Source organism: Pagrus major, chromosome 17, assembly GCF_040436345.1.
Source record: "Pagrus major chromosome 17, Pma_NU_1.0".
Taxonomy (NCBI): Eukaryota; Metazoa; Chordata; class Actinopteri; order Spariformes; family Sparidae; genus Pagrus; species Pagrus major.
This window is the reverse complement of record NC_133231.1, coordinates 11,323,559-11,348,809: the sequence shown is the minus strand read 5'-3', so window position 1 is coordinate 11,348,809 and position 25,251 is coordinate 11,323,559. Positions and strand designations below refer to the sequence as shown.

The 25,251-nt window shown below is 38.5% G+C and overlaps 1 protein-coding gene across 5 annotated transcripts in view; it reads right to left on the bottom strand.

Moving 5' to 3' along the window:
* Positions 1–25,251, bottom strand: part of dnah5 (dynein, axonemal, heavy chain 5) — a 98,980-nt gene that overhangs the window by 35,180 nt on the left and 38,549 nt on the right. For all 5 annotated transcript variants that reach the window (XM_073485783.1, XM_073485784.1, XM_073485782.1 and 2 more), the window contains 20 exons: positions 24,879–24,986; positions 23,983–24,136; positions 23,614–23,760; positions 21,886–22,127; positions 20,426–20,602; positions 19,606–19,810; positions 19,193–19,335; positions 17,602–17,736; positions 17,122–17,244; positions 16,652–16,865; positions 15,658–15,881; positions 14,302–14,500; positions 14,019–14,191; positions 13,104–13,234; positions 10,928–11,081; positions 5,789–6,056; positions 4,941–5,064; positions 4,640–4,747; positions 3,094–3,208; positions 2,770–2,946 (listed from right to left, as the gene is read on the bottom strand). In XM_073485783.1, coding sequence (XP_073341884.1) covers positions 2,770–2,946; positions 3,094–3,208; positions 4,640–4,747; positions 4,941–5,064; positions 5,789–6,056; positions 10,928–11,081; positions 13,104–13,234; positions 14,019–14,191; positions 14,302–14,500; positions 15,658–15,881; positions 16,652–16,865; positions 17,122–17,244; positions 17,602–17,736; positions 19,193–19,335; positions 19,606–19,810; positions 20,426–20,602; positions 21,886–22,127; positions 23,614–23,760; positions 23,983–24,136; positions 24,879–24,986 — 3,321 coding nt within the window. The remainder of the gene's footprint in view (positions 1–2,769; positions 2,947–3,093; positions 3,209–4,639; positions 4,748–4,940; positions 5,065–5,788; positions 6,057–10,927; positions 11,082–13,103; positions 13,235–14,018; positions 14,192–14,301; positions 14,501–15,657; positions 15,882–16,651; positions 16,866–17,121; positions 17,245–17,601; positions 17,737–19,192; positions 19,336–19,605; positions 19,811–20,425; positions 20,603–21,885; positions 22,128–23,613; positions 23,761–23,982; positions 24,137–24,878; positions 24,987–25,251) is intronic.

Here is a 25,251-nt window from a genome sequence, read left to right as displayed (position 1 = left end):
GTTACAGAGAAAAGAAATATAAGGGAGAAGAATTTAGACTGTATCTGAATGTTTAATGATGTTGTACAGCTTGTGTGAACTGATAATAAGAGCAACATGGGTTATGATTTGTCATGTTTTAAGTCCATTTTACAGCAGTCTAAAACAAGTAAAGCAATTACATTTGCCTGTTTATATACATTTATTTTTGGTTTCACAGTAAACCACTTGTCGGGACACAATTTAAGGTGTAAAGTTATCATATGGTACTTAGTTCTAGATTATAATTACTTTTTGTGCCCATCTGTACACATGGGAGGACAGGAAATAAGTAGAGTGAGTACAGGCAAGTGGATTTACACAAGATATTCTATAGAGTGAGTGGAGACAATTGGATGACATGAGAACAAAGAATGAAATAATCATTGTTTTATTATGTCTATTTATGACATGACATATAAGGGCAATTGTATATATTGTATACAATGCTGCAGTTTAAAGCAGAGGGAGTGTGTGAGAAATTACAACCAGAGGCACTGATAGGAGAGGGAAATAAAGGATGAAGACTGTCAATATAATCTCCAACAGAATGACAGAAGTTCTGCAGAGGGGCACAGAGAATAAAAATGAGAGACAGAAGGAGAGTAAAGAAAATGTCCCAGTGAGAGTTGTTTGGCTGCTTCACCAGGCCCTCTGCCCGCTCGTCTCATCTCCTCTCCCTTTTGCACTTTTCCTCATTTCTGCTCTCTCCTCCCTGCTCCATTTCCACTCCATTTTATCAGCCAAAGTGTTAATCTCTAGAATCAGCCTGCAGACTGTCTGGTTTATTTTCTTCTTCCAATTTCATGAACTCCTCAACTCTCCACTCATCTTTTTCTTGTGACAGTGTCTCAGGTTTCCATTCAAATGTATGGCACATTTTAACCACATTGAATCAGCAAACAGAAAATGTGAATAAACGCTCGTTTTCATCCACTACTGTTATGTGATTATTAAGAGTTGCTTTATGGAGATAAGCAGATATAAGACATGGTAGGCTAGGCTGAGCTGCATTGATTTGAATTTTGTTGATTAAGAGCTAAATCAAAGAACTTGAAGTAATTAAAGTTTATTTTTCAAAGGGATCTTGCAATGTAAATAATTACATCATCATGGCTCAAGTGCACAGACCAGCTGTAATTGGCAGGAAGTCAATTATAGGAAATGCACTCATAAACAGAACTGTACACTCTCTGTGTAGCTGTATCAAGTCAATGTCAAGCTGAAAGTGGCCTTAATGTTCCTCATGTTATATTGTGGTGTAAATGAGATTCACAGTAAATGCCTCAATCTCTCAACCTCATCCAGAAGAAGTGAAGAGGTCTCTTGAATGAGTGGCAAAATGTCCTTAGTTCTACAACGGCAGTCCTGGCATGTGCACCACAGCTCTATTTAAAACCCTCTATAGCTCTTAAAAAATACATGATCAAAATGTATGATCATCAATCCAGACGGACTGCCCAAGGGTTTCCTGTTTGAATATATACGGTTTTCATCTGCAGCAGCAAGATGAAAATTCTAATCAGAGACCTGCCATAGTAGGAGATCTGTTTGCAACCATCTACGCAGGAGGACAGCTTTAATTACAACACAGCTCCAGGCCCCAGAGCACCATGCTAACTTTAGACACAGCGTGGTGGGAAGGCTGCTGGCAAAACCTGCTAGCAGCTACACACAGCAAGTCACAGAGGGCTCTAAGTGGCACCCTGAAGCAACACAAAGTGAGGGAGCAAGACAAATACTGGTATGTGAGACATTAAGCCACACAGAGGAGTGCAATAAACTGCTCAAAAACACAGTATACCGACAATTCTTGGCCCTTAGGCTGTCTTTTAGGGGAAACGTGTGCTTACACAAGAGTATACAGGGGAAGCAGAGGACCTCATGAGGAGCTGCACTGCATGACACAGAAGGCTTATATAAAAGTGAATATTGCCATTAGACGAGAAGCAGGAAAATAGAAACCATAAAAATACTATATTCATACTGTTCATAGGAATTCATCGATGCTACATACAGGTATTACTTTAAATGAATATTCAAAATGTATTACCTTTGTCAATGATTTGGCTCAAATTGCTGAATGACTAAATTACACAATCGCAGCATCTAATGAAAATTGATCTCTGTTTTGATATTAATTTTAGATCCAGTTATAGTTAAGATAAATATCATAACAACATAGAGAATCATTACATATTCAATGTATATGCACTTTGTGGAGAGCACATCATGATTTGCCATCAATAACTTTATCACAACTAGGCTTTTTGGGTCTTCTATCACAAGTCAAGTTAGCTTTAATCAAAGCTGGTCGTATTTTACATTAAAGTGGCGGAGAAAGATTGAAAAATATATGAAGCAGTAAACCCAAAAAGGGTGCATTCAAAATCCATACAGATGTTTTGTCTCAAGGGACCTTTAGTCTCAAATTGTGCAGCTTCCAGAAAGGATATCATGCAGGAAGAACATATAGTGGGTAGACAACATCAACTCTAAGGGTATTTGGGAACCGGTAAAGTTATAGAAGTACTGGGGTAACAAGTCTTGTTAATAACAGCCTTCTGACTCAGGTGACAGTGAGATGAAGAAGCATCCATTAAACCAAAGTAAAAGAGTAAAAGAGTCGAGATGAAAAGGTAGAAGCTGGAATAAATATTTTGTGTCGCTTCATCATTCTTTAGCTCTTTACAAACAAAACAAGTTTGGACTCTGTCTGGGGAGCATATATTCAACATTTCTGCCTCATACCTGCAGTGCAGCCTCTGCTTCCTGAAGAGCTGGCCGGGCAGACTCAAGTTTCTCCTCAGCGATGGCCTTGTCAGCGGAGATGCTGTCTACAATGGCCTGGGCTTTGTCCTTCACTTTCTGCACTTCAACCTTCACTCGCTCTGCTGCCTGTGCTTTTACTGTTACCTCCTTCAATACCTGGGTGTTTGCACAAAAAGTAAACATGGCCATAAATCAATGCAATCCCAACTTGTCCATGCACACACAGCTACAGAAAAATAGAACCATGAATGAATAGATAACACAAGTTATTCAAGAAAATATGAACAAACATACTCAACCTACCATATCAGCCTTGTCATTGGCAACCTGCAGCTCCTTTTCTTTCACCTCCAGCTCTTTGCTGAGTGCTGCTACAGACTCTGACGCCTCCTTCAGCTTCTTAAGACCAGTGTTCATCCTTAACAGTAAACATATCAAAACACAATCAGCTGAGCCGCATTCAATTCCAAAACATACCTTGAACCTTGCTCTTGTGAGCTAGACTATCTGAGAGGACTCCACACTTCTACACCTGGGGTCCTGTTTGTTGTAATGATATACAAACTTTGAAGAGGAAGGACATTGACATGACAGATTATGTGGTCTACTGGGCACCAGGTGGTAAAGATACTTGCACATTATTTTATAACAGCCAAAACAGCTTTGGCCTTGGTCTGCTTGTAGAAAGTTTCCTGTCAAAATTCTAAATGTCATTATATCCCTTCAACAGGTGCCAAAAAATCTGCCATGTTGTTCTCAGATGGGTAATGGATGCTGTATGATGATGGCGGATTGCTATTTTGAGGCAGCAGAAAGAGACAGTGCCATAGCCCAACAAAAAGCTGGTCTAAAGTCAAAAGCGCAGTCTGTTAACTGCTATTTAAAGGACACATTAGATACGCCTACACTGATTTATGTTCCGCCCAAAACACACTCATGACTAATTAAATACCATCTCTTTGCGGCATGTGCCACACTTTGTGCCGAGATTATCCGCCGTTTAACTAGCAAAATGGACTTGGACACGCGCTGCGCTTTAGACCGAGCGCCATAGACCGTCTAAATAGGGCCCTGTATCTATTGAATGAGACTAGGTTCAATCTTTGACACGATTCTTTTTAAAAAACTACCTGTGAAAACTGCTGTTATTGTTCAGAAAATTCACGCGTCATGCCTAGTTATTGATGCCTCACTCATTACTGGCCACTCATGGTGACTGAGAGGAAGACTGAATTGCAGATTGAAGACTCAACAACTTTATTAATCTATTATCATTTATTAGACACAAACACACCTTAACTAGCTGAAGAGATACGGACAACATGCAATTTATGCAGCAGTTGAACTGTCATCGTAAATCCTCCAAAGGCTATAAAGTGCGACAGTATACATGTATGTTAATATTGTAATAACAAGTAAAACAAATATTTAAATATATCCCTTAACCTTTTTTGCACTAGTGTGTAGGATTTTAGATGCATCTAGCAGCAAGACTGCATTTTGTGACCAAATGAAGACCCCTTTCCTCACCCTCGCACCCATGCTAGATGATACATCTTCACGTGGTTAGGGTTATGGAATGATCAGGGTTTGGGTTGAAATGATCACTCTTATGAGCCCGTGTTTGGTTTGTCTGTTCTGGGCTACTGTAGAAACATGGCGCTGCAAAATGGCTCCCTAGAAGTGGACCTACTCCCTCTGTAGATATAAAAAGCTCATTCTAAGGTAACGAAAACAAAACAATTCTTAGTTTCAGGTGATAATACACTAATAGAAATATAATTATGTGTTCAATATCTGCTAATAGATTCCCTTAAATCCTACACACTGGACCTTTGAATCTGTTTACCTGTTGAACAGAGTCTGGACTTCAGACCTCTTCTCCTTATAGATGGTCTTGTAGCCCTGAATGAAGGACAGGTAGGACTTGGGTGTGACGTGAGTAGACCGTCTGTATCTAGATTCAAATCAGATTACATTAGGTTAATTTCATGTCATATTAATATGTAGAATAATCATTTGCACAATGTTTTAATCTTCAACTGTTATGCTTGTACGACATTTTGTGTACGACATTTAATACAATGTTTATCATAGTTAGGTGATGAGGGTGGATTAGGAGAAGCAGTCGGTGTAGAAAAATATTTTACCTCTGGAAGTAGTCCACACACTTCTCTGCCACGCCATCCTGAAAGGAACCCATGCACTGAACGACTTCATTTTTTACCTGTGCTGAGCATTCAATGTCATAGACTGACAGGAAGTGCTCAGAAACTGAAAGACAGAAAGATGAATGAGGGAGAATGAGAGAGAGCAGGATTAAGGAGGAGAAAAATACAGAGAGTGGAGAGGGAAAAATGGTTACACAAACCAGATTGGCAATTGTAAGCATAAATCTATTCAAGCTTTTTTACTGCTCAATGCTCTGACATGCTGAAAGTAATTCTAATTGATTATTTTCCAAGAGGGAATGGCAGCGTAATTGCATGGGACATTATGGATTATTGGTTACATGTATTATTACAGCATCTGTGTCATCTGTTCTTCTGACTGAGCAAAATGAGGAATGGACATTAGGAGACAGGGGAAGAGAGGGGATAGTAGGAAAATATTGACATTTTCACAATTCATTTTCTTAAAGCAAACTGATATGCTAACAATGGATGTGCTGGTAGAGACTGATTTCAAGGACAATATGAGCTGCACAGATTTGATAAAGATGAAAGAATTAAGAATTATATATACATATGAAATTTATAAACAACTTTCTGAAACAACATCCGTTACTTTAAGTAATTAGAAGCACAAGGGACACATTCTTAATAAGCTGACTGAGTGATAAATGACTGTTGTGATACCCTAGTTTGACCTGATTTTACAACACTGACAATAACAACAGCCATCCTCCATTTAGCCAGACTAAATACACAGAAAGGGATATATACATATAAGGAAACACATTCTACCATTATATTTTATTAATTGTCTCTTAATGTACCTGCAACAAGAGCATCTTTTGGCCACCTACTGAACCAGTCCATGGTGCAGCCGGATATCAGTGCTGGAAACTTAAGTGCCCGGTTGCGGAACTTTTCCCCAACAGGCGAGAAGCACAGAACAACATGGAGATTATTTCGGACACGTGACATGAAGTATTCGTACAAGTTTTCATTGGTCGGTGGTCGCCTGGGAAACTCCCGCTTCATAACCGGGATGAGATCACTGAGGATCTCGTCAATCTCATCACGAGCAAATAGGTTGGACACCTGAGGTAAGAAACACACAAAGACACACAGACATCAAATTGAATCATCAGTCCATCTTCATCATCTCCTCTCTATCACCTGGTTTCAGATTGTTAGTACAGGTTAAACTAAGTCATTTTAGAAAACATAGAACTTTTTTTGCAATTTTTTTCTGTAATTGTGCATGCCTGGGAAATGCATTTGTCACCTGAATGTATTAGGTATATTAAGTATTTTATTGAAGTATTAATAATTAATTATTATAAATTGATGCATGGCTATTTTAGAAGTTACCTGGCTAACTGAGTAATCCTGCTTGGTGTAATATCCCACGTCTTTTTGTTTGACTCGCTCGTTTTGTTTGTGGAAGGCAGCTTTCTGAACTGATGGACATTGTAAACAAAACCAAAGCTGACATTCTTTGCAGTTTCCCATGAATATTTGAGTGTCTTGTTTCTTAGGTTGATGTGTGGTCTGTGAACAAGTGGGCACTTTCTGCAATAAACTCAACAGTATCTTGTTTTGCTGATATGTGACTGTATTATATTTTGTGATAATTTTGTATCAAATGTACATTGTCAATTTACTTGATAAAAGGCAGCTGCTGAATACATTTTATTTAAGGTAAAGCATTGTTTCTAATTTCTATTTACTTACAGTGGCTTAAAATAGTTTTATTTTAACTGACACTGGAAGTACTTTGGGACATGTTTGACTTTTCCAGCTGGTTAGGCACTGAGGTGCAGGCACTGCTCATCCTCCCCATACTGCTTTGGCCTAAAAATCCTCATTCTGTGAAAACACACCCTCTTTGTCCAGGTTTCACTTGTGGGGATAGTGGTAGTGCATACTCTCACATTGCTTTTAGCGCCTTTTCACTAAATCCCTAGTTACCAACAGAGAGACGGAGCGAGTAACAGAAAGGACAGAGTAGGAGAATATCTAGGAGGGGCATGAGGTGTTGTGGTTAGAAGCACCATGTCTGGAACATCTGCTGGGTTTCTCTCACATAAACAACAACCTCACACCAACCTCACTCTTCCTTTATTCATTTCTCTGTCAGTGTCTCTCACACATAGTCATCCTAACACATCTGCGACACAAACTTCTCTCTCCCTCCAACATACCAACCACAACACATAAACCTGTCACCTGCACACAAACAACACCCAGATGCACACATTCTCCCCTGCTCCCCACTTCTATTTACCTCCCCTGGTAAAGCAGATGCTGCATAAAGTCTTATTTAGGAAGGGAGGTATAGGAGGAGGGTGAGCAGATGGAAAGGAGGAGCATAAAGGAAGAAAAGATGAGGTAATACATATATAAGCAACAACAAAGCAAATTTTATCGATTATGTATTACGTACTTTTCCAAAAGATGGAAGACTGCACAGGAAAGAAAAATTAATGTAGTGTACTGTTTTGATCAGTTTGGTATCAAGTATTAAGTACAGCAGTGTCAATTCTTCTGCAAATTGAACAGAAGCAGAAAGTCATAAGTCAAGTCTATAATTACCTTATATTGGGCAACAAGAAATTCAAAACTAGAACAGAAAAAAGCAAAAGTAAGACAGAAAACTTGTTTCGTTCAGATTACATTCATGTACTATTGGAGGAAGCAGAAGCAAAACCCATCTCGTTTACTGGATTCAAAGGAATGCTGAAAAATGAGAAGAAAAAAAACAAACAAAAATACATATGTATTAATCCTCAAAAAAGTCCTGTGCTTACACTGCTGGCCAGTCATCGATGCGAAGGCTATGATGCACATCAGTGGTTAAGGTGATGGCACACAACCACAACATGAGGAGGATGGTGATGCATAAATCAACCAATGGGAACACAATATGTGACTGGTTTGGCACACTACAGCATACACTTTAAAGATTTCCTTTTTAAGAAAACCATATGAAATATTCTAGAATAATTCACTGGCCTGTAGTATTCCCTCTCCTGATTTTATTTAATTAGCCCATGTAGGCGCAATTATGAACGTTTCCTTGTTAGTGGTTGGTTATTTTAGCATTTAAAACACATTGCTCATGTTGCATCAAACATTTCTTTTCACAGTCAGCATCAAAAATTACAGATTAAAAGATAAAATGTATGAATCCAAAAAAGATTTCTCTATTACTCCGGCAGATGGCAAACTTCTTACAATGCTCTTTGCTTATGCTCAGCATTAAGATGCTGATATAAAACATGGGCTGTTTCACAGCTTGTTGCCCCCACAGAACATAAACATTCAAGCACAGGGAGCGGGGAAGAGGCGGGTGAAAAGCAGCAAGACTCCTGTGTCAGCACAGAGCAGCAGTAGGAGTCGAAGCTTAATAGAGAAGTAACTGGGGGCGAGATACTGTATAAAATTTAAATAGCTTGACAATAGACATGAATAAAATACTAATCAGTTTGCTTGGTCCTGTCAGTTCATACCAGGCAAAGTTCCTGCTCAGTAGTCTTTCAACTTTTCCATCTTGGCAATCAATGATCGCTTTGTCTTTCATTGTGACTGCATGTTTGGTGATAAGGTCATTGCTCTGGTGTTTTGTAGAACTGTCCTTAAACAAGAATCAAGACAGTTCGGGGGAAGGAGGGGGAAAAATTAAGGTAGGTGGAGAATACACTGGAAGAGCAACCAAGGGGGGACAAGGATTATCTGACGAGGAGGTGTGAAGGAAATAAAGACAAGAAGGATGGGGCGTAAAGGCACATGAATAACTAGGAGAAAAGGAAGGGTGAGGAGACGAAAAGGACAACAATTATGTGTCGGAATAGAGAGTGCAAATTGAGGGAGAGAAAGGAAAAAAGAGGGCAAAAAGGGAGAATGGTAAGACAAACAGGAGGTAAAACATACAATGGGGGAAGAGGGAAAGGATTAGTGTGTAAGATAAAAGGGGGCGAAGAATAAAGTAAAGAGGATACTAAGTTAGAGAGCAGTAAGAAAAGGTACTTTAAAAATGCACCATCTGCCCCAGTTACAACACAGTCACTAAATCCAGTAAAATGGCTGATCCTGGGTCTGCAGCTGAGTATTGTGCAGCACTTGACCTTGAGGCTACCTGCTCCAACCTGCTGCTGTTACTGAGTATTACATGAAAAAAGCATTTCTGCAGCTGTAATGTAGAGTGCAATAGTACAGAGAAGACCTAGTTTTATCTGTCTCTTCTGTCTGTCAGTTACAGCTTCAATTTATTATATCCAAAATCGATGAGAAAAACAATTGTGAAATGCTATCGTATTGACAGGGAAAAATGCAATTTCCTTTTTAATTTGATTGAATTGAACTGCACTGCTCATACTCCAGGTGAAGACGACATGGCTTTCTCTTCTCGGGGTCTATGCTGTCGCTGCCTTGGTATCATCATCATGAAATCTTTATTTCACTCATGGGCGAATTGCTAGCTATCAGTTTCAGTGGTGCAACAAAAGTTTAACTGAAGCTTTGGTGTTCGACAAACTAGATGGTGTCAAAGCAAGTATCTGAGTCAGTGCAGCAGCTTTGTGTATCCCCAGTAGGCTTTCCTCATAATAAAGTGTTTGTGTTGATTATCAAAACTGCCATAAAAACACAGATGTGCCAGAGGATTCATTAAAATGTAATTAAGCAGGAAAACAAATCTGACCACCATGATATTACACTGATAAGCAAGACTTGCATGTAAAATATATGGAAATGTACACGTATACGGCATGCACTGGGAAATGTTTAGTTGAATGAACTAAACATTTCCCCCACCTGTTATCATTAAAAGTAACAATTACTTATGACTTTCCCAACAAACATGCCTAAATTTGAATTTTTGAACAAAGGTTGAATTTGTACTGAATCCTCAAGCCGCATGTCCCACTTAATAAATTTATGGTCGTGGTATCACACACCAAGCTGGCTGACCTGTTGGATCAGCACATGCTATGTGTGCAAGACCTCCTGATTAAACAGTGAAGATGGTGAGGGTCAATAAGTCTTCTTCCTGGCCCCAGCTGCAGAAAATCTAGTATATCTTCCAAAAAACACACTTAAAAATGTAATCTTTAATCAAGGAAGATGCTAATGCCCCCACATTTTTGTATATAAAAGAATAAACTTTCTAGGATTGAGTCGATGGCAGACAAAATACTTGGCAAACCCCCGAAAGCCTTTGACTCAACTTTTTACAGAGAGGCAAGGAATAAGGCGAGGAGTATCCTGAAACATAGCTCCCATCCACTCTTCAGCCAGTTTGAGCCTTTTTAGCTCTGGGAGGCACTACAGAGTCCCTCTGGCTACTAAAAATGTATTTAAGAAGTCCAAGTGCCATCAACATTGGTAACTCTGCAAAGCTGCATGAACTGCTCTTAGTGCATAATGTGACCTTTTCTGTGTGTTTGGTTTACTAAATGCTTGTCTGTGTTTTTGTTGTCGTTTCTTGAGTTTTGGTGAGTTGAAGATAAATTTCCAAACTGGTGGACAAAAAAGATCCATTCTATTTTAATCTAAATTTAGAATACTGCAACTTCCGTTACTGTGCAACCGACTGTCTCAACTTCGGCTGGTTCAAAAAGCAGCTGCATGCCTTATTTAGTTTTGCAGAAATCTTAGCCCCTCATCCTGTCTAGTAGTTTTGAAAATAATTTAAACATTTAACTGCTTAGGCTACACGTGGCCTAATGCTGACCTACCTTCTTGTGTGTTCCCTTTGAGCCAGAAAACAGATTTTTGTGATTCTTCCTACCTCAAAGCACCAAACCAAGGGGGACCTTTTTCTGTGAGGGCCCTTCAGAATCTCAAGCTAGCAACAATGTATTTGACACATTGAACATGTTCACATCAAATATAAGTTTATACTCCAATAAGCATGCATTCATGCATGTGTGTTTTTGTGTTTTTTTATCCATGTGTGTGCTCCTGACCTCTCCAGATGACAGGACATTGTTCATGTACTCGAGGAAGGACTCGTCTTTGATTTCGTTGTCAGTAAAGATGAAGCTGACGCCTTTGCCGTTTTGACCAGCCGTTCTGTACAAACCCTTCAGGTCATCCATCAGGTTGGCTGTGTTGTATGAGCTGGCAAAGAACAGAATGCATAAAATAAATATGGACTTAAGATTATTTCTTTTCTGGGTCTGCTATTGTCAGACTGAGTAAAGTTGACAGGGTAACAATGATAAAAAAAGAAAATTGTGTGTGTGGAATAAATTTTACTTTCAGAATGATGCTGTCTGAGTTTGGCATGCTGTACTGTTTGAAGTCAGGGCAACATCACACACACTGTGCGACTGCATTTTTTTTCTGACAGCCATAGCATCTGTGTGGCACACAAAGTTCAGTGCATTGCTAAAATACACAGTAAGACATCTTTAAATCTTTTATGATCAAATTACATTGAACACTTATGTGCCACCCTGGCTTTGAATATGGATATACTGCATGGTGTGCTGAAATTAAAAGATTTAATCATAAACAGCCATGTAGCTAAGCTGTGTGCATATGTGTTTATGTCTGCAAACATCGAAAGGTGTCATCTTGATTTTCAGGTTGCAGGTGCTTTTATTAAAGTGGTAAAAAGAAAAAGGTGTGAACAGAATAACAGATTTCTGTCTTAAAAGGTGGTAAAGAAGTAAGCAGTGTCCTAGTTGCTTGTTTTCAAATGTGCCTCCATCTGTTTTTATATGTGAACTTGAATGAATTATAGCAGGAGTGTGAAAGTAGAAGATTAATGGGTGGAATTAATGGCATGAAAACATTGAGACAGTGAGAAACTAAATGCTAAAAACTCCTCCATCCTAACCTTGTTACTCTCTTGCTAGAGTTTAAAGGAATAGTTTACATGAAAGCAATAAGAAAGGGTTGCAGAGAATAAGAGTCTCTAACGAGAAATAGAGATGTAACTGTACTGGATGTGCATGCAAACGGCAACTGGCTGTATTTGTAAAAAAAAAAAGATGAAGCAGAAAAAAGAAAAATCAAGCTGCCTGTTTTCTCTAGAGAGGGTTGTGCAGCCAAGGGGAGAAACACAAGGCTCATTCATATTAATAGCAAACACTAAAATCTGTTAGGAACAGAGCAGACGGGAAATATGACAGCGACAAATGCACATGGGGACCAAGGGAGAAAAAACATTTGACAGGTTGGAAGAGCGAGAGAAAGGCCAGAGATAGACACAGAACAATGAGGCAGACACAGTGTAGGACAGAGCAAGCAGAGAAAAATGACTCAGCCGAAGCATAGAAGAGTTTTTCTTATTCTGATGAATCAACTGCACTTAAAAGAGTCTTATAGGAGACAATGATATTGTTTCACAGAGAAGACGAGGGGCCAGCACTCTAAAGTTACTATACAATAAATATCAATCAGATCCCATTTTTTTCAGAATGTATTATTGGCAATTAATTCTGATTGCAACTACTGATTATTGATGAATGTTTTCAAACACCAGAACTGAGACTGAATATTCATACTCAATAATTACGAGATCAAAAGCAACACTCTCTTTTTACAACCCTTTTTTCTATGGTGACTAAATATTTGTAAAGGCACCAGGACTGGCAACCTCTTGGTCTCTTTGCTACACAAAACAATTGACAAAAACTGTTTATAGAATTTAGTCTGTAGACATCCACTCGAGAATGTGACTTGATATCATTCAAAACTGATGGGCCATTAACGACCATATGTTGTAGATACAATCAAGACTCAATCAAGTATGATTCTACAATGTTTATATCTTGTCTAAAGTACATTAAAATGAAGGAGAAACATGGCTTTTCAAAAGCAGCTGGAGTTTTTCTTAAGTTTGAAAATCAAAAGAATGATTGTTGGCAGCCCAAGGTAAAGCCTTTCTGTGTTCATGTTGGTAATGAGAATGAAACAGAAAACTGGTAAATCATCCTTTTTACAGCCTACATGAAATGATGACTGTCTGTGAAACTACAGACCATAATGAGCAAAAAAAAGAAAAGAAAAAAAAAAAAATTAGATATTATTATCTGGTTATAATTAAAACTAAGCATTTAGAAATTTCAGCTAAGGTTAAGCTGTATGGACAAGGAATAACTCCTGTGTTTGTGTATTGTATGTGGGCATTACCGTGTGAGAGTGATCTGGAAGATCTTGTATCCAGCTATGAATGAGGCCAGTCTGGTCAGGCTCTGTTTACCTGAACCCCCAACACCAACCAACAAGGCATTACCTCCAGGTGTTCGGATTATCCTCGACACCTACACAAACAAAACCATACATACACACAAAACTAGGATTAATAAAAGGATTGCAGATATGTAACAAGCTGCGAGTAAGGAGAGAAATAAACAAACAAGGTAGACAGAGTGGGAGATTTTGTGTGAGTGCAAGTGAGCAAGCATGCAAGTGTTTCAAAGCCCCGTATATTAAGTTGTACCAAAGTAAAACTGGAAGAACATTTTTGGGCTTGAAGGCTGTATATGAGTTCATCTAGGGAATCCAAATGCAAAAAGCTTCACCATTTAATAAACAAAAAAAGGGACCATTTATTTATCAGGTAGCCAGACACTCAAATCCAATGGGATCCTCTTGTCTCAAGGCTATGTCTCTGCGTTTGTATTGAGTTTGGCTGAGGGTATGACATTTTGTTTTTAATGAGTTACACTTTAAGATATAATATTTAAGACTTCAACATGAATAAGTCTAAAAATGACTAGACCTTTGTAATATATATATGTTGTTGAGTTGTGTACTTGCCTCATCCTGAATGTTTCCAACAATGTTGAAACCTAGAAACATCTGTAATTGTACTCAAGATAATGGTGTGTTTCTTTTGGTCGTTTGTTGCTTCTGGGTAAACACCAGATAATGATATGTCAGAGTGAGGAAGGAAGTCAGAGAATGTGACTAAACATTATACTTTTCTATCTGAGCCATGTCACTTTTTACACTTTTTGTTCTATTCTGTGACATGGAGAGCTTGTGATATCTGCTCTTGCTAATATTACCATTTCTTGGTAGTGTGGCTAGACTTTGAAGTACCTTGACCAGATGTATCATAGCATCCTGAAAGAAGACCATGTCCATGCCAGTGCCCCTGATGCTCTCATTGTAATGGCTCAAGAACATGTTCAGACGCTCCTTTAAACTCTCAAATGACTCCATAGGCTCGTACACTTTGGGCAAATCAAAGTCTGAATCTTCTGGCTCTTCCCCTGTGAGGAAATAACATTTTACATTTAAATTATCACAATTCAGTTGTGAGATATAATACAGCAACACTGTTGAAATGTTCCAGGTCCAAGTCTTTGTGATTGGTCAGTACCTGTAGCCTCAGGTGCGTCTCGTAGAAAGTCGACAAAGTAACTGTCTAGCCCACAGTCCACTACCTTCTTGTGCTCCTCGCTGAGCCCCTCCTCTACCAGCTTTACCAAAGCCTGGTCGAACCACTCCACATCTTCAGGCATGGTGAATCTGTCAGCTATCACACGTTTGCATTCGTGCTTCCACAATGCCAGCAGCACCTGCAAACGTATATATATATTTTTTTATTTATTATTTTGCCATTCAAGTGTGTGGTCTTACTGAATTAGCTAATTCAGGTCTATTGCACACATAGATACAGAAAGCATTGTCAGTGACATATAACATTGACTGGGGGGAAGTGTTATTGTTTAATGAAAGTAGTTTGATGACAAAATAAAAAAAGATTCAAAAACACTGAGCAGAGTCACACTACATAATTTACTCACACAGAAATTCATTAAGCCAGACATTGATTAGATGTATTGATTGCAATTATTATCCACTTACAGCAACCTCACCATGAAATAAAACTCTGGGAAAGTTACAGTAATTTATATTCTATATTGTATTCTCTTGGAGTGATTTAGTTTATTCTAGTCTTGCTTGACAACTCTAAGTCTTCAGAGTTGAGGTGGCAGCCTCAGCAGGGATGTTGAACATATTTGCCTCCACTCTGAGGCAGCCTTAGGTACAAGATATATTTCATTGTATTCAATTATTCAGTGAGGCCACAAACCAACAGAGAGTTGGCCACCTCAGCAAGAATTGAGCTTGCAATGCCAGAATTTTCTATTCCTTACTGCCAACAAGCTCTTCTGTCTCTCTCCACTACTGTAAATATATATCATGTATTCGTATACTAGATCGTCCATATAAGTAGGGGTTTTGATCATTCTCTGTGAGGCTCTCTATAGTACTCTAGTTTATTATACAGTACCATACTACACTGCATTACATTATGTTACTTCTCTCTCTATGCTCTGTTTACATGAACAAAGGTAACTGGACTACTGGGAGAAATTGTGTTCAAGCACTACAATAACCTGGTTACTGTATTTAAACTAAGGCTGGCATATGTTAAGTGTATAATTTACATTAGGATTTTGATGGCGCATTGAGAGACTTATAGGCCTTTATATTATAGTGTTATTGTTAGTTGAACTTCCGATTTAATTATTTTACATTAGTATTGTCTTACCATAATTGTTTGAATTCTCCATCATATTCTAGCATTGTTGTAAAAACCCTGTATACATGGTCAAGTAATCAGTTTAAACCAGTAGGAATGTAGTCATGTTAGCCATCTTCCTTAGTTACATGACATTTTAGAAATCAGGTTATACCAAAAAAAGTAAACTAATTACTGTCTCCTCACCTGGACAGAGTTCACCACCTCAGTGTTGGTATTGAGCATGCCTTGCCAGATCCTGGAGAGATCCCTCAGGTTGAAAATGTAATGGAACTTGGCTGGAGTCGGAAGCATCTTGACTTTGGTCAACTGCCAGAGGCGGCGGGTCAGAGACACTAAGCGGCATACTGTGCTCTGAACCTCACTGGCGAAACCTCGACGTGCAGAGAAGTGGCCCACACCAATTACACCTATGTAAGAGGGTCCATTGGTGGGGTAGTTGTAAAATTGAAGGTGGGAAAGTGACCAAAACATATCATATTTATCAGTATATTAGTATAATACACAATCGATACTGGGGTCATGTAATCGTCATGTAAATTGTGTCCAATCGTTTGAGTTCATTATTAACAATTACATGTAGTACCATAAATTATATTGCAAGAAAAATAGACATTTCAATATTAATTTCCTCAGTATAAATAATATTTTAGATGGAAGATGGAAGTTGGCACTTCAGTATCATTAGTATCAATGCTGATAACATGTTTCTTAAAGGGTAACTTTGACAGTGGGCAGTTGTCACTTACATACAAAACATGTGAAAATTGGGTCCAGGTTGAAAAATACATCCAGTACAGTACATCCACTTGAAGATCTTGTTTTTCCCACAGACAGGCTCAGATTGTTGTAATTGTAAGTGTCAGACAACATAATGAAAAGGATCCCTACAGAGATCGACCTTTTTGTTACAGATAAGATCCTTTATGTTTAACCAGAAACAGCCACTATCACTTTCGCCAAAGCCACCAGACTCAACAGCAATTTAATCCATCTTGGTTGTTCTTTCTACTGTTCCAGCAATTATCAAATCTGGTTTGTTTGAAATAACCTCTTTCACTGATTTTTGGGGGAAAATGGGGTCCGGGTTGAAAAAAAAAAAATACACAGAACTTACCCTTTAACATTAAGCAAACATTACATATATCAGTAATGATTCCACTGCACTCCTTCTACTCACCAAATATCTTGTCAATGGAAGCATTGGAAGGCAGGGTACAGTTAAAGATGGAGAACTGCCTTTTCAGTCTCTGTGGGATGTCATTACGGCCTCCTCCTGGATGGATCATAGCTGCCAGAAACTGAACGTCCACAATATTGGTGAACTCTCCCGGTTTCTCCAGATTGAAAAACCCATTTTGCTCCATGAGCTGCCTGACAATCTCATTTGTCACCTATGAAGAAAAGGGTTAATTGTTACAAGTTCAAGTTAGTATTCTTCTTTGCCCTTATCATCAGTTTCTATAACTATCATTTAATTAGGAAACAATATGTGTAACATTAAATTGTCTAATAAATTACTAAAAATGACTTGGATTGAAATGGAAAAAACAACATAACTAGCGATTTTTCACTGACCAAGAAACATGGTGAAAGGAAATGTTTTGGTATTTCAGCTTGAATTGAATTGATATTATAATAATCCCAAACCTGATCTCCCCATTCGTTGATGACAGGCATGTTGATATCGTCTATAAAAATGGACATTTTCTTCCCAGCAGGGGGTCCATAAGTGGTCCCCATCCTCTTGTCCACATAGCTCTCTACTGTCCTCTAAGAGAGAAAAGGGGGAGCGAAGAAAACAAATAGGACAACACATATGGTGATGAAAAATGCAGCTAAAAGTGCGAGGGAGAGAAAGTAAGTTCCACTCAGACATAATCCTGAGTAACAGCTTGATCAATGTGCCGCTTAGCCATGTGCAGGAAAGAAACAGCGTTCTTTCCTTCAGCCTGCACATGATTAATCAGACCAGACAGCAATCAATATTACTTCACAAGTTCATGATAATCTATGACAAGTTAACACAGATATAGAGCATCCATCTTCGGATGAAACTGCAAAGAATAAAACAGCAAGCTGTTAAACCTAAACTAATTAAAGTAGAGGAAACAGATGGTTCTGCTTTACCTGGAACATGAGTGGTGTGGTGGCAGAGGAGAAGTTGAGACTCTTTCCAATGTGGGTCTCAGGATCATACTTGGACATGTAGCCCTTGATGATAACAGTCTTGGCTGTTCCTTGCTCTCCGATCAGCAAAACAGCCTGGGAAAAGGTTTAATTGTTTTTTTTTATTTTGGTAAAGATTTATATGAGACAAAACTGAAAGGGAGAGATAATGTAAATTCCATGGAGTGTGAACCTGAAATGGGAGTCAACTATTCAGCTGACCTTGAAATTTAAAACTATGTTTGTTACTGTGCACATTCAAACTATTATAAATTATTTTACATGGCAGTAGCATAACAGAGGACATATGCACTCAAACGCCAATACAGACCTCTCAGAAAAGAGAAATAGGACAAGAAAGAGACACTTTTTAGCCCTACTGAACTATTTTGTGCATCTAATGGAGGCTGAAGATAATTTCTTTCAACCCGCCCCCATATATTGATCACTGTTTAGTAATAAATGTTAATCATTACGAGAACGACAAATGATTTTGCATGGATCCATTTGTCAAAACAATGTGCTAGCCTATGACACAGGCTTATCTACAAGTTAAAATCTCATCAAGTAAGAGGAGAAAGAGCTGCAAATTCAATAAAACTGTCTATAATATGTAGGGGCTTCTTCTAAGACCAGCGGCATGGGAGGAGTACATTTTAATACCTGAACAACTGGTTCTTAATGGTAAAGTCTGGTAATAAGACAAAACTAACAGAAGACTGGAGTCAATTTAAATAATCATGCTGCGTGAGCTGTACCAGCCATATAAGCTATTGATATGGACCTTTATCAAAGCTTAACATAATGAAACAAAGGTTTTCAGATCAGTATATTTTTGCTCGCAATTTGGATCCATCAGCCTATGGGGGGCAAAATCAAGGAATACAGGTAAATGGAAGTGAAGGAGCTTCCAAAATGAATAAAGATAAAATCTCATGCTGACACAAACCAACTCTTTACGAACAAACACACTCGCATGAAGAAACTCCCCACTCTCCCTTCGTGGCATAATGAATCTGAATGAGTCTCACACACATGCATACATACAAATTCACTATGATGAATGCCACGTGGTGGAGTATTTGATGGGCTTTTAAGTAGAGTATCGACCACAGTATTTTTAATCTGGTCTTTTAGAAGAGCCGTGTCGCATCCAGCCCTGCTGCTATGTTATTGATCGTTAATATGTGCATATGTGTGTCTACTCAGCTGTATCCAGGAATAAATTAATTATACACTAAGAGGAGAAGAGATTAAATTGGCGCGACCCTCTCTAAAACACTTATCATAAGCCTTAAAGTAGCTATGAAGAGGGATGTATACATACTAAATATTCCTTTTCATGCCATCTTTTGAGGTCATATGTCACTTGAAAGATGAGTCAACGTTTTGGTCACTAAAAACATATGTCATGTCAACACATCAAGCAGGCACACCCGACACATTTGTTTATACTATTTTGAACTCATAAGTTAAAATGACCCTTTTTCTGGATGCTAATGTTTGACTGGCAGTACACAGGCAGTGTTTGTCTTCTTTCAGCAAATCTCACCTTTCCCTGCTTGGCAATAGTTTGAATCAGGAAGTCAGTTCTAACATTGTCCACATTGGGGACCAAGATGGAGCTGTACTCTGGGGTGAATTCAGATGGATAAACATACTCCTCCACTCTGGTGCTCCAGTGGACCCACTGACCTGGAAGAAGAATATTTGTGCATGCATTACAAAGATGGACTGTGGGGTAGAGATAAGTACAAAATATTAAACAGACACTTCCAAGTTTTCTTCCAGTTAGAGAAAAATATTTATATTTCAGGGTACACCACGTTATTTGATAAACGCACAGCCTCTGCCAAAATAAAGCACAGCATGAAGCATAATGCTTCTGCTCGTCACAGAGCAGCTTTGATATTTCCTGGCAGCTAGTCTACAGGTGATATCATCTGTTTATCAATGCATACATACCATCTGCTGTGACATGGTAGTCAAACATGGTGTCCTCACTGTCAGGAGGAATGTTTGGCAAGTTTAGATAGATACTGTCGTTCCCTCTGAGCCAGATTTCCATCTTTCTCCGATCGTCCAATTCAAGTAAGGCTCCAGTGCTCCACATCAGGGCAAAGACATACAGCCGCTCCAAGTGCTCTCTGGATAACTCACCACACTGCTCCTGTAGAGTAACACCTATTTTAGATCAAGGGCTTCAAACAAGCAAACTTAGGGAAAAAAGGGGTTTATTGACCTAAATACAAAAAAAATCATGTAAAACAATTCTTTCATCAAAAATAATGATTTGCCAACCATTTGGTCTTGAATTAACTATTACTGATCGACACTACTGCTATTACAATGACGGTAACACTCCAGTGACCTTAAAAACGAGCAAGAGCAAAAGACAAAACTTATCATTGCTGGTTTTATGCCCTAATTATGCCGCTTTGCATAGGGCTTTTAGTTGGTGGTATAAAGATGATTTTTGTTCTGAGTAATTTTTCAGTTTGTGGGATTGAAAACAGAGCAAAAATTTTCTTTTATTTTCCACACGTTTATGCAGTACTGAGCTTACATCTGTTTGAGTTTCAACAACATGAAGTAATAGAAGTATTTGATGAATTAGGTTCTTAGAACAGCACATGATTCAAAATTCCTTTTATCTATATGTACAGTATTTGCCCTTTTACTCCAGCTGTCATTATGGTATAAATTACCCTCTTCTAATAAACACATGTGCTGTCTGAGAACCGTCTGTCCCATGGATGGGAATTCCGAACAGTTGTAACTTCACCTTTGGTGGTATGAGACCCTGTAGCATGTTGATGCACTGCATGATGACAAATGCCTCGAGCACATCCATCTTGAACTCCAGTGACTGCACACTGAAGCGGTAGAGCTCAGAGAAGGAGGAAGAGAAGAGTTCCCACAGCACCTCTGCTTCCTGGGGGGAGCGTTTCTTCAACCAGCCCTGAGAACAACAACAGCATCATTATAATTAAATAAGATTATATGAATTACATTAGTTTCAAACAACACAGGTCGTATTGTAGTGTTAACAAAACCATGGCCGAGCTGTATGATGTATTTTTTTACATGAAAAAGAGTCCTCTAAAGATAACTAATTACCATTGATAATATTGATGATTGATATTACCCAAATCTGTGTAATTTTGAAATGATTTCCTCCTTAAAGGCTTTTTTCATTTAGATTGAGATAATGCTGGATAGAGTATCAGGTCTATGTCAGTTTGGAAACCACTGACCTAGATATAGTACTGAATGTCAATGAACACTGTTTTAGCCCACGGCACGTCTTCAAAGGGGATTTCTTTTTTGTTATGGCACACCGAGCCACCCAACTCCCAATTTAACATTCATATATGTACACAGATGCTTTTCAGTTTCAACAATTTAAGATTTAATATTACAATAATTTAATCTTGCTAAACTACATTGTATCAGTTATAATAAATTAATATCATGTGACGTAACTAATGATATCGGCCAATTCTCAATCAATCAGAGTAAAGGCCAACAAGTGTTTTGAAGATTTACTGATAAATGTTTAACTTTAAATAAACACTGAACATAATTAAAAGTGCCATTATGTTAAATATATTTCTTACGTTTTCTTCAAAATTAAAATGAGCTCCTATTTAAGGATATTTCATGTGTCCAAGGTCATACAAACAGAACAAAACAAAACAAAACAAGGTCGCAGGGATTTCAATGGGACATTTGAGCCTGCTGTTGATGTGGTGAGACCACAACCTGCGGGTCTGACTCCACTGACAGGCGGTTTCTTATCTTGTATTCATATATACCTGGGTTGAGAGAGCCAGATCACACATATATGGTGATGGGAACAAGCAATACAACAGTGAATCTGACAATGATGGAGATCAGTCTTTATCCAGCAGCAAAAAATAATGTCACATTAAGCTGTTAGCCGAGTCGTGTTCAGCCTGAGAATTTAGTTTCTTTGGGTCGACTCAGAATCTGACCTGTCTGACAATGTTGAGAGAGAGCTGAGGTGTTTCTGCATTTCTTTGAGCTCTATCAAATCTTTCCATCACTTGCTTCTACGGTCACTACTTTTGTGCTATTGAAAAACTCCTAAGCAGGAATGCGTGTTGCGAACCACTGATCTAGATACTGTTAAGCGCATACATACTATAAAATACCATATCACAAGCATTGCAATTTTCAATGCTAAAAAAAAAAGGTCAGGTTTTCAGTTAGGAGATTTACCTCGAGTATAGGGCTCCAGTTGAGCACAGAAGAGCTCATGAATACCATGCCATTCCGTGAGACTGTGGCTGGAGAGGCGTTGTCGATGTTATGTGGCTCAAAAACCACTTTACAGTTGGGAGCCATGGGTATACGGTCTCCATTCGCTAGTGTAAGAGTTCTATTGTCGTCCAAAACTGAGTTTAGGTTCTCAATCCAGATGGCATCGACAGGTCCATCCAGCACTATCCAGATGTTCTCTCCTGAAAAAGAAAATAGTGCTTTTGTTTGTTTACATGTTAATGAATATGATATGAAGCATTACCTATTGTAATTTGCAAGTGGAGAGGATGAAATGTTTTATGCATTTATGCAGAGAAGGTGGCACCAGACTACTATGTCTGCTCAGTAGGGAGTTCAAAATATTTCTCTGCTCATATGGTCTGGCTCTACAATATAGATACAACCTCAGGAGTCATCAGTTTGCAAGGAAACAACAGTTATTGTTATAAATATACATTTAAATCTCGTCCCTCTTCTAAAGTAACCAAAAACACGAATACAAACACCAAGATATGACAAAAATAACTTAGATCCAAAAATACAAGAGAGTCTACTTGAGCTGTCGGGAAAAATCATACAATATAGTTAATGGTCATTAATGAATGTGGCTCATGCTCCTGTGAGATAAGTATTCTGATTCTGATGTTTAATGTTGCTCTGTGATCACTGACATAAATTATTTGCTCTTAAACCAAAGGTTTTGCAGTTTGGACGTAGACAAAATAATTAATTACCGACACAGACTTTATTAACACAGATCAGGCATAGGATGCTGTTGTTGTATCTGTTGAATAACAATGTAAGTACAGCCTATATCTTTTCCTCGTAAAACACTTCACTCAGGAGCCCTGTCACAACTCAATCATCTACTTTTCTACAGTAGATTTATATCGGCTCAAAGCACCAAGCTGCACTGTATGGTATGAACAGTAAGCTGCTGCATAAAGGCAACAGAAAAGAATATGGGATGAATCCTGCTCGAAGATATGCGTAGCAACATGAGAACATACTGTGCACTGAATACTTCATTTGAATATTTTGACACATTAAAGCAAACGCACATAATGTATATTCATAACAATGCACACGTACATTTTTAATGAAGTGTGTACGATTAAGTCTGTGTGGAAAAATAAAACAGCTGTTGGTGCTGCTTTGAACTGTGGATGTCCCAAGATAATTAAACTTCTCTACAAAGTAATAACATAGTTTTCCCAAGGAAGAAAGAAAAAAGACAAGCCTAGATTAGCAAGAGCACTAATGAATCCTTTTAGGAGTCACTTCTTAACTCAGCAGGGATCCCTCTCATGTTTTTCTCTATTCCTCTTATTTAACTTCGGAGAGAGGTTGCTGTTATGAAACCATGCTCCCTTATTTGCCAATTAAACAGTTATTACAGCGTGTGTTAAGCTCCCTATAGACCAAACCTCTGGTATTTGAAGATATTCAGGTTAATCCCAAAGCATGCCTAATAGGAACCATTTTTCAGTGTTAGCTTTTAACCAATAAAATGTAAAACATTTATTAAGATTAAATTGTCTCTAATTTACACAAAATATGATTTAATTTACATGTATTAGAACAATGTGATATATACTAATTTTTTTTTTTTTTTTTTAAAACTTCATCAATGTCAGCTCATCTCACCTCAAATGAAACCAATGCTGAGTAAACAACTTTTCTGACCTTTCTTTGCTCTCAGCGTTTTCCTCCAGAGTGTGGAGAAGATGCCGTCAGTCCAGTCGTTTGTGGCCACATCCAGTCGACCAAACATCTGAGGTGCTGTGATGGCTTTGGGGTTCATGCGCATCTCTTTGTGAGGTTGACCACACTCTGATGGAAGAGAGACATTGCAAGAGATATTAACTTCTGTAAGAGAAGCATATCTTACACACCACATTTATTCTAACAAAAATATGCTCGTAGAAAACAACAACTTGCATATAAATTTGTTGGGTTCACTTTAAGTTTAAAGGGAGAAAGGATGATTCTTTCTCTGCCCGTCTTCGTCTATCTTTTTCTGAACATTCATCCAAACCATGCACAAAATCCTACCTGTCATAGCTCTCATCAGTGTGTGTATACAAGTTGTTTTTCCAGCCCCACTGGGCCCCAGGGCCATCATGCCATGTCGGACCCTCTGAGTCTCAAACAGTTGGATAACCTTGAGCTTCCAGGGGGGGTGACTGATCAGACCTGCATCCTCAACCTGACAGAGCACAATTTATAGTATTTATAGTACAACTGCAGTTTACCATACCAAGCATTTAACTATTTATACCATGGTGTGAATGAATACTATATTCTGGTTGGCTGGAGGATGTCAACTGATTCCTGATAAATGCAGACCTAAGGAACTACTCAGTAGGCTCAGTTGGCAGTTCTAAATAAGTGTATCTAATATGAACAAGCGTAGTCCTCCAGTGCATCATCCTCTGAACTCCACAAGCTGCAAGAAGTAAACTGTTCATCTAAACTTACTGTCGCTATTCAACACAATACTACAAGGGTACATTACTGCAGGGATGAAGGTACAAAATGCCACACACACACACACACACACACACACACAATGCTGTAATTCAAAAAGCTAACATTTTGCTGTATCTCTTACTTTCTATTTTCTCTGCACTGTTTGCCAGTTACTTAGGTTAGGTCCTTGACAAATGGTAAATTACACTATTTGTATCCCTTTGGGTGCTATAACTTGAGGCGTTTAAGAGTGACATGAAAGATACAGTGGTCACACAGTCCATTAGTCTTTCGCACGATTTTGCTCAGCTTCTTTTTTCCCCACTCTCAGCTTCTGTTTACTTTTTACTCTGTCCTTCTCTCCGTCACTCTCTCACTGTCCCTTCTCTCTCTCCCTCCATCCCTATCCTTCTGTATTTCTCTGCCATTTCACTCTCCCTTACAAACCTAGAGAAATTCATCAGTCACTCCCCCCCTACCTGATTGTCGATTGCAGCCTCTAGTTCAGGGTAGCCTGCTTTATCAAGTTGGATGCCTGGGAAGAGGTCCTCAATCAAGCTCAGGAACAGCGGCTCATCCTCATCGATCTAACAAACACACACATGCGTACAAACAGACACATGTTAGCAAAAACCCACACAAAGCAGCTGGGGGAGATTTATCTTAAATATGTCTTAGATTTTCTGGTCTCTGTGTTCAGATTATTTAGTTTTGTAATTACATATTTATCTATCATCTATCATTATCTTTGATTACTGACCTTATTCTTTTTTTATTCTATTGTTCTGCTCATGAAAATGTATCAAATGTTTTCTTAATTGATCTATACTTCAATTTTGTTTTGTAATTTTA